Consider the following 13,612-nt stretch of genomic DNA (forward strand, 5'->3'; position numbering starts at 1 on the left):
CGTGTGACCGCCCGTAGTGTGTATAGTAGAGCAGCCTGTCGACAGCCCGTGTCATGTGTTGCGTGTAGCTGTATAGTAGAGCAGCCTGTAGTCATGTCATGTAGCGTGTGACAGCCCGTAGTCATGTCATGTAGCATGACAGCCCGTAGTCATGTCATGTAGCGTGTGACAGCCCGTAGTGTGTATAGTAGAGCAGCCTGTAGTCATGTCATGTAGCGTGTGACAGCCCGTAGTCGTGTCATGTAGCATGTGAGCCCGTAGTCATGTCATGTAGCGTGTGACAGCCCGTAGTGTGTATAGTAGAGCAGCCTGTAGTCATGTCATGTAGCGTGTGACAGCCCGTAGTGTGTATAGTAGAGCAGCATGTAGTCATGTCATGTAGCGTGTGACAGCCCGTAGTGTGTATAGTAGAGCAGCCTGTAGTCATGTCATGTAGCGTGTGACAGCCCGTAGTGTGTATAGTAGAGCAGCCTGTAGTCATGTCATGTAGCGTGTGACAGCCCGTAGTGTGTATAGTAGAGCAGCCTGTAGTCATGTCATGTAGCGTGTGACAGCCCGTAGTGTGTATAGTAGAGCAGCCTGTAGTCATGTCATGTAGCGTGTGACCGCCCGTAGTGTGTATAGTAGAGCAGCCTGTAGTCATGTCATGTAGCGTGTGACCGCCCGTAGTGTGTATAGTAGAGCAGCCTGTAGTCGAGCCTCCATTAGCAGCAGGTTGACATGGACCTGGAGAAAGAGAAACAGGAAGACACAGGGTCAGTCAGTAACACCTGACACAGAAGAAAGGTAGATCCAGAGTTTTTAGCGATGGTTTTGAGTGAGTGTGTGTTGCGCGTACCTTCTCAGAGTGTCTGAATAGTCTCCAGTAGGCAGAGTAGACCCTTTCTGTAGTCTGTTCAGGATGACACGCTACCGTTTTCACAAACATCTTGAGGCCTCGCTCCAACAACACATTCACCTCTCCGTAGTCGTAGTCATCGTACCTACACACACACAAAAAACATCAGTATAATAGACAAGCCCAGGTGCACAAACACACACAGTTATGAACATACAAGTGTGTGTGTGTGTGTGAGAGACTGACCGTATTCCGTAGAGGCAGTGTATGTAGTTCCAGAGAGCCTTGCGGAGTGTGTATGTGTCCACATCTTTGTGCATCGCCATCCTGTTGTAGGTTAGACCACACACAACCTGACAGAAGAGAGAACATCCGTCCATCAGTATCAACCAGACAGAAGACAGAACATCAGTCCATCAGTATCAACCTGACAGAAGACATCAGTCCATCAGTATCAACCTGACAGAAGACATCAGTCCATCAGTATCAACCTGACAGAAGACATCAGTCCATCAGTATCAACCTGACAGAAGACATCAGTCCATCAGTATCAACCTGACAGAAGACATCAGTCCATCAGTATCAACCTGACAGAAGACATCAGTCCATCAGTATCAACCTGACAGAAGAGATCAGTCCATCAGTATCAACCTGACAGAAGAGAGAACATCCGTCCATCAGTATCAACCTGACAGAAGACATCAGTCCATCAGTATCAACCTGACAGAAGACATCAGTCCATCAGTATCAACCTGACAGAAGACATCAGTCCATCAGTATCAACCTGACAGAAGACATCAGTCCATCAGTATCAACCTGACAGAAGACATCAGTCCATCAGTATCAACCTGACAGAAGACATCAGTCCATCAGTATCAACCTGACAGAAGACATCAGTCCATCAGTATCAACCTGACAGAAGACATCAGTCCATCAGTATCAACCTGACAGAAGACAGAACATCATTCCATCAGTATCAACCAAACAGAAGACATCAGTCCATCAGTATCAACCTGACAGAAGACATCAGTCCATCAGTATCAACCTGACAGAAGACATCAGTCCATCAGTATCAACCTGACAGAAGACATCAGTCCATCAGTATCAACCTGACAGAAGACAGAACATCATTCCATCAGTATCAACCTGACAGAAGACATCAGTCCATCAGTATCAACCTGACAGAAGACATCAGTCCATCAGTATCAACCTGACAGAAGACATCAGTCCATCAGTATCAACCTGACAGAAGACATCAGTCCATCAGTATCAACCTGACAGAAGACATCAGTCCATCAGTATCAACCTGACAGAAGACATCAGTCCATCAGTATCAACCTGACAGAAGACATCAGTCCATCAGTATCAACCTGACAGAAGACATCAGTCCATCAGTATCAACCTGACAGAAGACATCAGTCCATCAGTATCAACCTGACAGAAGACATCAGTCCATCAGTATCAACCAGACAGAAGACATCAGTCCATCAGTATCAACCTGACAGAAGACATCAGTCCATCAGTATCAACCTGACAGAAGAGAGAACATCAGTATCAACCTGACAGAAGACATCAGTCCATCAGTATCAACCTGACAGAAGACATCAGTCCATCAGTATCAACCTGACAGAAGACATCAGTCCATCAGTATCAACCTGACAGAAGACAGAACATCATTCCATCAGTATCAACCAAACAGAAGACATCAGTCCATCAGTATCAACCTGACAGAAGACATCAGTCCATCAGTATCAACCTGACAGAAGACATCAGTCCATCAGTATCAACCTGACAGAAGACATCAGTCCATCAGTATCAACCTGACAGAAGACATCAGTCCATCAGTATCAACCTGACAGAAGACATCAGTCCATCAGTATCAACCTGACAGAAGACATCAGTCCATCAGTATCAACCTGACAGAAGACATCAGTCCATCAGTATCAACCTGACAGAAGAGAGAACATCAGTCCATCAGTATCAACCTGACAGAAGACATCAGTCCATCAGTATCAACCTGACAGAAGACATCAGTCCATCAGTATCAACCTGACAGAAGACATCAGTCCATCAGTATCAACCTGACAGAAGACATCAGTCCATCAGTATAAACCTGACAGAAGACATCAGTCCATCAGTATCAACCTGACAGAAGACAGAACATCAGTCCATCAGTATAAACCTGACAGAAGACATCAGTCCATCAGTATCAACCTGACAGAAGACAGAACATCAGTCCATCAGTATAAACCTGACAGAAGACATCCGTCCATCAGTATCAACCTGACAGAAGAGAGAACATCAGTCCATCAGTATCAACCTGACAGAAGACATCAGTCCATCAGTATCAACCTGACAGAAGACAGAACATCAGTCCATCAGTATAAACCTGACAGAAGACATCCGTCCATCAGTATCAACCTGACAGAAGACATCAGTCCATCAGTATCAACCTGACAGAAGACAGAACATCAGTCCATCAGTATCAACCTGACAGAAGACAGAACATCAGTCCATCAGTATAAACCTGACAGAAGACATCAGTCCATCAGTATCAACCTGACAGAAGACATCAGTCCATCAGTATCAACCTGACAGAAGACATCAGTCCATCAGTATCAACCTGACAGAAGACATCAGTCCATCAGTATCAACCTGACAGAAGACATCAGTCCATCAGTATCAACCTGACAGAAGACATCAGTCCATCAGTATCAACCTGACAGAAGACATCAGTCCATCAGTATCAACCTGACAGAAGACATCAGTCCATCAGTATCAACCTGACAGAAGACATCAGTCCATCAGTATCAACCTGACAGAAGACATCAGTCCATCAGTATCAACCTGACAGAAGACATCAGTCCATCAGTATCAACCTGACAGAAGACATCAGTCCATCAGTATCAACCTGACAGAAGACATCAGTCCATCAGTATCAACCTGACAGAAGACATCAGTCCATCAGTATCAACCTGACAGAAGACATCAGTCCATCAGTATCAACCTGACAGAAGACATCAGTCCATCAGTATCAACCTGACAGAAGACATCAGTCCATCAGTATCAACCTGACAGAAGACATCAGTCCATCAGTATCAACCTGACAGAAGACATCAGTCCATCAGTATCAACCTGACAGAAGACATCAGTCCATCAGTATCAACCTGACAGAAGACATCAGTCCATCAGTATCAACCTGACAGAAGACATCAGTCCATCAGTATCAACCTGACAGAAGACATCAGTCCATCAGTATCAACCTGACAGAAGACATCAGTCCATCAGTATCAACCTGACAGAAGACAATCAGTCCATCAGTATCAACCTGACAGAAGACAGAACATCAGTCCATCAGTATCAACCTGACAGAAGACATCAGTCCATCAGTATCAACCTGACAGAAGACATCAGTCCATCAGTATCAACCTGACAGAAGACATCAGTCCATCAGTATCAACCTGACAGAAGACATCAGTCCATCAGTATCAACCTGACAGAAGACATCAGTCCATCAGTATCAACCTGACAGAAGACATCAGTCCATCAGTATCAACCTGACAGAAGACATCAGTCCATCAGTATCAACCTGACAGAAGACAGGACATCAGTCCATCAGTATCAACCTGACAGAAGACATCAGTCCATCAGTATCAACCTGACAGAAGACATCAGTCCATCAGTATCAACCTGACAGAAGACATCAGTCCATCAGTATCAACCTGACAGAAGACATCAGTCCATCAGTATCAACCTGACAGAAGACATCAGTCCATCAGTATCAACCTGACAGAAGACATCAGTCCATCAGTATCAACCTGACAGAAGACAGAACATCAGTCCATCAGTATCAACCTGACAGAAGACATCAGTCCATCAGTATCAACCTGACAGAAGACATCAGTCCATCAGTATCAACCTGACAGAAGACATCAGTCCATCAGTATCAACCTGACAGAAGACATCAGTCCATCAGTATCAACCTGACAGAAGACATCAGTCCATCAGTATCAACCTGACAGAAGACATCAGTCCATCAGTATCAACCTGACAGAAGACATCAGTCCATCAGTATCAACCTGACAGAAGACATCAGTCCATCAGTATCAACCTGACAGAAGACATCAGTCCATCAGTATCAACCTGACAGAAGACATCAGTCCATCAGTATCAACCTGACAGAAGACATCAGTCCATCAGTATCAACCTGACAGAAGACAGAACATCAGTCCATCAGTATCAACCTGACAGAAGACATCAGTCCATCAGTATAAACCTGACAGAAGACATCAGTCCATCAGTATAAACCTGACAGAAGACATCAGTCCATCAGTATCAACCTGACAGAAGACATCAGTCCATCAGTATCAACCTGACAGAAGACATCAGTCCATCAGTATCAACCTGACAGAAGACATCAGTCCATCAGTATCAACCTGACAGAAGACATCAGTCCATCAGTATCAACCTGACAGAAGACATCAGTCCATCAGTATCAACCTGACAGAAGACATCAGTCCATCAGTATCAACCTGACAGAAGACATCAGTCCATCAGTATCAACCTGACAGAAGACATCAGTCCATCAGTATCAACCTGACAGAAGACAGTCAGTCCATCAGTATCAACCTGACAGAAGACATCAGTCCATCAGTATCAACCTGACAGAAGACAGAACATCAGTCCATCAGTATCAACCTGACAGAAGACAGAACATCAGTCCATCAGTATCAACCTGACAGAAGACATCAGTCCATCAGTATCAACCTGACAGAAGACATCAGTCCATCAGTATCAACCTGACAGAAGACATCAGTCCATCAGTATCAACCTGACAGAAGACAGAACATCAGTCCATCAGTATCAACCTGACAGAAGTCATCAGTCCATCAGTATCAACCTGACAGAAGACATCAGTCCATCAGTATCAACCTGACAGAAGACATCAGTCCATCAGTATCAACCTGACAGAAGACAGAACATCAGTCCATCAGTATCAACCTGACAGAAGACATCAGTCCATCAGTATCAACCTGACAGAAGACATCAGTCCATCAGTATCAACCTGACAGAAGACATCAGTCCATCAGTATCAACCTGACAGAAGACATCAGTCCATCAGTATCAACCTGACAGAAGACATCAGTCCATCAGTATCAACCTGACAGAAGACATCAGTCCATCAGTATCAACCAGACAGAAGACATCAGTCCATCAGTATCAACCTGACAGAAGACATCAGTCCATCAGTATCAACCTGACAGAAGACATCAGTCCATCAGTATCAACCTGACAGAAGACATCAGTCCATCAGTATCAACCTGACAGAAGACATCAGTCCATCAGTATCAACCTGACAGAAGACAGAACATCAGTCCATCAGTATCAACCTGACAGAAGACAGAACATCAGTCCATCAGTATCAACCTGACAGAAGACATCAGTCCATCAGTATCAACCTGACAGAAGACATCAGTCCATCAGTATCAACCTGACAGAAGACATCAGTCCATCAGTATCAACCTGACAGAAGACATCAGTCCATCAGTATCAACCTGACAGAAGACATCAGTCCATCAGTATCAACCTGACAGAAGACAGGACATCAGTCCATCAGTATCAACCTGACAGAAGACATCAGTCCATCAGTATCAACCTGACAGAAGACAGGACATCAGTCCATCAGTATCAACCTGACAGAAGTCATCAGTCCATCAGTATCAACCTGACAGAAGACATCAGTCCATCAGTATCAACCTGACAGAAGTCATCAGTCCATCAGTATAAACCTGACAGAAGTCATCAGTCCATCAGTATCAACCTGACAGAAGACATCAGTCCATCAGTATCAACCTGACAGAAGACATCAGTCCATCAGTATCAACCTGACAGAAGACATCAGTCCATCAGTATCAACCTGACAGAAGACATCAGTCCATCAGTATCAACCTGACAGAAGACAGAACATCAGTCCATCAGTATCAACCTGACAGAAGACAGAACATCAGTCCATCAGTATCAACCTGACAGAAGACATCAGTCCATCAGTATCAACCTGACAGAAGACAGGACATCAGTCCATCAGTATCAACCTGACAGAAGTCATCAGTCCATCAGTATCAACCTGACAGAAGACATCAGTCCATCAGTATCAACCTGACAGAAGTCATCAGTCCATCAGTATCAACCTGACAGAAGACAGAACATCAGTCCATCAGTATCAACCTGACAGAAGACATCAGTCCATCAGTATCAACCTGACAGAAGACATCAGTCATCACACCTGACAGAAGACATCAGTCCATCAGTATCAACCTGACAGAAGACATCAGTCCATCAGTATCAACCTGACAGAAGACATCAGTCCATCAGTATCAACCTGACAGAAGACATCAGTCCATCAGTATCAACCTGACAGAAGACATCAGTCCATCAGTATCAACCTGACAGAAGACATCAGTCCATCAGTATAAACCTGACAGAAGACATCAGTCCATCAGTATCAACCTGACAGAAGACATCAGTCCATCAGTATCAACCTGACAGAAGACAGAACATCAGTCCATCAGTATCAACCTGACAGAAGACATCAGTCCATCAGTATCAACCTGACAGAAGACAGAACATCAGTCCATCAGTATCAACCTGACAGAAGACATCAGTCCATCAGTATCAACCTGACAGAAGACATCAGTCCATCAGTATCAACCTGACAGAAGACATCAGTCCATCAGTATCAACCTGACAGAAGACATCAGTCCATCAGTATCAACCTGACAGAAGACATCAGTCCATCAGTATAAACCAGATGTGTATGTTGGTTAATATGTTAGAGGTGAAGGGTTAACACGTTAAAGGGTGCTTGTTGTAGTACCTGGAACTTCTCCTCCAGTAATTGGCCCATGTCTGGTAACAGTCTGTTCACTAGGGAGAATCCATGGTCTTCCCATGAGTAGTCCTATACACACACAAACACACACTTATTAGAAATTCTACATGCATCTTATATGCACACCCATAGCTTTCCCATGAGTAGTCTTATAATCAGACACGCACACACACACCTGTGCTCTCATGGTAGGAGGTGACTGTTCTCCTCGGATGGAGAAGTCTTCATAGATGAACTCTGCATCCTCCACCAACCTCAACACCAAGTCAGAGGGGGCTCCCCGTACCACTGCTACACACACACACACACACACACACACACACACACACACACACACACACACACACACACACACGTCAGAAAGAATGCCATGGAGAACAGCCACAGAGCGAGACAGTGTGTGGGTGTATGTAAATGTGCAGTGGAGGTGTGTGTGTACCAGTAGGTATGCTCTCGCTCCTCTCCCTCTCAAAGCGAGTGATCATCTCTTCCTGACTACACTCCTCCTCCTGCTGTTGTAACTCCACCATCCTCTTCATCAATACCTCCACCTCCGTCACTCCATCCTGACAGAGAGGGAGAAGGAGAGAGAGAAAATGAGTGACTGATTTACATGTGTCACTTATCCAGCGACCTAGACTGCATCTCAAATCTCACCTCTGGCTTGCCGTCCTCGGGGGCGGGACTGTGAGTGCTTTGCGGCATGTTATTGGATGGTGATGGCGGGCAGAAGGCGTGGCCTCCTACGTGGTCGGGCTCAGGGTGTAGGCCACACCCCCAAACGAAGGAGGACAGCGAATGAGAGTGAGTCATCAGGACAACTGCGTGGATCAGCTCAGCCAATGACCAACGAGCGTCCGCCCCGGGACACACCAACTCCTGCAGGAGAGGGGGTGGATGATCATTACTGTATACGTGTGTGTGTGTGTGTGTGTGTGTGTGTGTGTGTGTGTGTGTGTGTGTGTGTGTGTGTGTGTGTGTGTGTGTGTGTGTGTGTGTGTGTGTGTGTGTGTGTGGGTCTCACCTGTATGTGCTGTTGTGTGATGAGCCAGGGTCTGTGTGCCAGCAGCTTGTTGAGTGTGTGTAGGCAGCGTATTTTGGGGTGTGTGTTTTGTAGCCCCTCCAGCCAGCTCTCCTCCCCCCCTGCCTCCAGGAACCCTGCACTATGCTGTTGGACAAGGTAGGAACACTGGTGACGAGCTGCGGCCTGGGGAGAGAGGGAGAAAAGAGAAAAAGTGGGAGAGAGGGAAAGTAGAGAGAGACAGTGTGTTAGACAGTGTGTTAGACAGTGTGTTAGACAGTGTGTTAGTGTGTTTGAGGGCATCAGCTTGACTAAGTTAACTACATAATAAGTCATTATTTGAGATATAAGGTGATTTGTTGATCATTGATTCTGTGAAGTTATGGTTCAGTTTAGGCAGTACAGGCTCTCACCATGACAACGATGTAGTGCCTCCAGGGGCGGGGCAGCGGGCCATCCAGCTCCAGCAAAGCATGCTGGGTACGCAGGAAGCAGCTGAGGTAGGTGGGGTGAAGGGCCATCACCATGGTGATGTGGTCAAAACGGCCCAATGAGAGGAAGGCTTCTATCAGAACTTCCTCATCTGGCCCCTCCTCCAAAATCTGAGAGGGAGTCAGAAACACACACAGTAAGAACACAGACAGACTGATACTCTCTCACACTCACTGTAATAGTCATACGCTCATCTGTGCACACACACACACGTACCACTTGCGCAGGGATGAAGGCACTAGGACCGGAGGCCAAAGCCTGAGGAATCTCAACACCTCGCTCCTGAGAGAGAGAGAGAGAGAGAGAGAGAGAGAGAGAGAGAGAGAGAGAGAGAGAGAGAGAGAGAGAGAGAGAGAGAGAGAGAGAGAGAGAGAGAGAGAGAAACCATGAATAACAATATCGAATGACACAACAATTCCATCACCAACTCAAACATCCACATTTTCTTCAATTAAAAACATCCCTCTACAGTCCAAAGGGATAGAGAAGTAGAAATACTGGTTCCATGCTTTGTGATCCACCAAATACACAACACCTTATTTCTAGCTCTTATTGTTAGACTGTCATTGTTCTATCTACAGTATGTTATAGCCATGCCAATGCCATGACACAGGCTTAAGTAGACCCAAACCCTTGTGCCAGAGCCGTCTAGAACAGTGAAGTTATTATATCAGCTGCCAGTTACAACTCCCTCCCTGTCAGCCCAAACTGAAGTTACACTGTAACATGATACATGAGCAACAACTTTTATAATAGGAACCAAATTCATAATATACAACCATCCACATCCAAACACTCACCATCATCTGGAGTTGATTAACAGGGTAACTCTGCGGTATATACACTATGTTAACAGGTAAAAACTACAGGATCCGGTAAATCCGTTTTCTTTCAGTAATGTAATGAATCGTGAGCGTACCGTGGTGTTTTGATAAGAGCTAAACGGGGGCGTGCCGTAGTCTTACATCATCCCGTGGTCGGCTGTCTGATGAAACAAACAGCCAACTGACAGAAGACAGCTAGCTGTGAACTGTCATTGACTGGAGTTATCATCGTTCATCATCACTTCATGTACCTTTCATTCATGATGAATCCTCAATCTTGTCATTTGATGAGCAACATCACATAGCTGGATCAATGACATGAGTCAATGACATATTGTGTAAATGATTTGCTCCTCTCTGGCAACTGGCAAACCATGCTAGCTACCCGTCTCTGCAGCTCGACCCTTACCTGTGCAGTCCGCAGCAGTTCCGCTGCCCTCTCTCGGACCTCCTGTAAGGGGCAGGACCGGGAGACCCGCAGCAGCTGCAGGAGAGTGTGTTTATCGAGACGAGCAGAACCGGGTCGGTCCAGACCCAACCGGGACATGACGTTCTGGGTCAGTTCTTCCAGCGCCTCTGCCCTCTCCGCCTCGTCCCTGCTGCACAGCCGAGAAAAGTTATTCGGGTTCGGCCCCAGTTCGGGTTGATGTCGGCTTGTAGGTCTGGGAACTTCGGAGTCGTTGGTTCTTCCTCCATTAGATTCGCAGAGCACGTCCGTCAGTGGTTCTAGCGCCATGTCTTCCGCAGCATAACACAGCAGCCTCCAGTACCTTGTCTGTCCCTAACTGTCTAGCAAGCTAGATAACGTTAGCGCTGCTTTCCCAATACTGTTCTGCTAGCTAGTTAGCATTTAGGCTTTCACAACTCAGTCAGATTTCGTCAGTTGACCGTAGTCGGCAGTAATCACCACAGGTTTTGTTCTCAAATCGACAGATTTTTTTCTCAAGTAATGACAACACATCTAATTTGGATCTAGCTTGCTAATGTCTCGACCACGGGGCACATCATTACCGAAGGCTAGCAAGTTGCTCATCCCTGTCAATTTGAGTCGGATCAAAACAGCGAAAGCGTCTGCAGCAATATACGTCCATTATATAAGGTTCTGGTATCGAATACGTGACAGATATTAGTCACTTGTCCGGGTAATCTTTCAGATGTGGAGAAGTTTGCTGACTTTCATAATCTGTCCATTCGCTGCTATTAACTCTTCTACTTCTGCGTGACCACTGACGTCACAGATGCAAATATATTTTGTTGTGTGGGAGGTACATGCATTCTTCATTCTGAAGGAGTGTTCCCTCACCATATGATAAGGATATTGTAATATGCATTACGTACTGTCAAGTTAGTTAACTATGTACGTTTGTATTCTTGATCTGTTGCCTATTGTTCCATCCATTTGGATACTTGCTGCTGTTGAAATTCTAATTATGGGGATAGACTGGCTTTCGGTGTAGAGTTTGGGGTTCATGAAAGTAGTGAGTGAGGACACAAAGCAAACTTTATTCTCAGCACCTCTACCTTTATATCCTCCCCCCTAGAGTGGTGTGTGTGTGTGTGTGTGTGTGTGTGTGTGTGTGTGTGTGTGTGTGTGTGTGTTGTTCAGTACTCCCAGTAAAGACTGTTCCTCACACTGTAGCTCATGATGACTTCAGTTGTATCATACCTTCTCCACTTATATTAACAATGTATACTTCCTGAAATGTCTTCAGCAAAACAAAATCATCAACACATGTATCTTTAAGACCAATATTATATTAAATTACCTTTATATATATATTCCATACAAAATAGATACCTTCGTATGGTGACAACAGGGGAAAGGAAGAGATGAGAGTGAGAGATGCAGGGAGAGACACATAACAACCAAACGATCGATGGAACTGATGTCCTGTTCCACTGGGAATGACGAGATACAAGTTGCCTTTAGGGAAGCCTTAACAGGGTGCACACACAGGCCGCCTTAAAGATAGGACCCTTCAGTGTTACAAACATCGGTTCCCTATGAGGGAAGACTTTTATTAACGCACACACAGGCTGCCTATGGGGGGGAGACTTTCAGAGGCACAGACAGAAGATGAGTTACCATGGCGACCGGTGCTCCATCTCCAGGAAACACAGTGATGGACAAGGTGAGGCAGAGAGAGAGGCGTGCTAAATAGAAATGGGGCGGGGGTCAAAGCTTAGAGGTCATAAACTCCTCTTCAGACTCAACAGGAAGTAAAAACAGGGTGTGTGTTGTGGGGGGTGTTTGGGGTATGTGTGTCCTCAGACGATCTTGTTCTCCAGTGCAGCAATCCTCTTCGACACGCCCTCCAGTGAAATCAGAGTCAAGGAAACCACAGCAAGACAGATGTAACACAGTAGTAACAACACTTTTACCTTACTCTCACACTCTCGTAAAGGATATGTTTTTTCGTTAGTGCCTGTAAGGCTTCTTCTACTTTTTTCTGGAACTTAACGACAGAGTCACATTCACATGGGTCCTCCACTGTACAGACAGACAGCATAGTCACACAAAGGTAGTGGAGATTTACTTTATAAGCAGGGAAGACATTGTGTGTGTGTGTGTGTGTGTGTGTGTGTGTGTATGTGTGTGTGTGTGTGTGTGTGTGTGTGTGGCGAGTGAGTGTGACCAAGCATGAATAACAATATCGAATGACACAACAATTCCATCACCAACTCAAACATCCACATTTTCTTCAATTAAAAACATCCCTCTACAGTCCAAAGGGATAGAGAAGTAGAAATACTGGTTCCATTCTTTGTGATCCACCAAATACACAACACCTTATTTCTAGCTCTTATTGTTAGACTGTCATTGTTCTATCTACAGTATGTTATAGCCATGCCAATGCCATGACACAGGCTTAAGTAGACCCAAACCCTTGTGCCAGAGCCGTCTAGAACAGTGAAGTTATTATATCAGCTGCCAGTTACAACTCCCTCCCTGTCAGCCCAAACTGAAGTTACACTGTAACATGATACATGTGACAAACCAATACCTCATGAGGCTCCTTCTCTCTAAGCTGAGACCTTGAAACTGAGATATCTTTCGTTCCTTCTCAAAACAAGTTCTGGGCCTACTGCCAAATTGTAGCTACTGATAGTGAGGATTCGTTCAGTCAGCCACTTGCATGAACATAGAAATTGGTTTATAGAACAACACATAAATAGAACACAGAAATGAGTTATAAGAAAAGCACAATCATTCAAATTCCATTACACTAGCTAGATAACGTTACTGATGTGCTCGCTAGCTAATTAGCATCTAGGCTTGCACAACTCAGTCAAATTTCGTCAATTGGACGGCAGGTAGCCTAGTGGTTAGAGTGTTGGGCTAGTAACCAAAAGATTGCTAGATCAAATCCCCAAGCTGGCAAGATAGAAATATGTCGTTCTGCCCCTGAACAAGGCCGTCATTGTAAATAAGAAGTTGTTCTTAATGGACTTGCCTAGTTAAAAAATGTATTGACCGTAGTCGGCAGTAATCACCACAGGTTTTGTTCTCAAATCAATAGATTTTTTTCTCAAGTAATGACAACACA

At 45.1% G+C, this 13,612-nt stretch overlaps 1 protein-coding gene across 4 annotated transcripts; it reads right to left on the reverse strand.

The window, feature by feature from the left end:
• Positions 1-75: 75 nt before the first annotated feature.
• On the reverse strand, positions 76-11,312 carry sesn2 (sestrin 2). 4 transcript variants are annotated; one of them, XM_045709478.1, is made up of 12 exons: positions 10,474-11,312; positions 9,457-9,522; positions 9,162-9,350; positions 8,752-8,934; positions 8,385-8,606; positions 8,167-8,293; positions 7,903-8,018; positions 7,713-7,796; positions 1,085-1,191; positions 839-983; positions 688-726; positions 76-579 (listed from the first exon to the last, which is right to left on the reverse strand). In XM_045709478.1, exons 1-12 carry the CDS (start codon positions 10,798-10,800, stop codon positions 532-534), a joined length of 1,653 nt encoding a protein of 550 aa, XP_045565434.1. In that variant the 5' UTR covers positions 10,801-11,312; the 3' UTR covers positions 76-531. The 4 variants fall into 4 exon arrangements, with proteins under 4 accessions (XP_045565434.1, XP_045565435.1, XP_014033620.1 ...); XM_045709479.1 differs by having other exon boundaries at positions 76-633; XM_014178145.2 differs by having other exon boundaries at positions 76-726; positions 10,474-11,311.
• Positions 11,313-13,612: the final 2,300 nt, after the last annotated feature.

Source organism: Salmo salar, chromosome ssa27 (genome assembly GCF_905237065.1).
Source record: "Salmo salar chromosome ssa27, Ssal_v3.1, whole genome shotgun sequence".
Taxonomy (NCBI): Eukaryota; Metazoa; Chordata; class Actinopteri; order Salmoniformes; family Salmonidae; genus Salmo; species Salmo salar.

Coding starts and splice junctions, on each gene's coding strand:
- sesn2 (XM_045709478.1), bottom strand. CDS start 10,800: ATGGCGCTAGAACCACTGACGGACGTGCTCTGCGAATCTAATGGAGGA. Junction 8,607..8,751: donor TCACACAACAGCACATACAG/GTGAGACCCACA, acceptor CCTCTCCTGCAG/GAGTTGGTGTGTCCCGGGGC. Junction 7,797..7,902: donor CTCCTACCATGAGAGCACAG/GTGTGTGTGTGC, acceptor GTGTGTGTATAG/GACTACTCATGGGAAGACCA.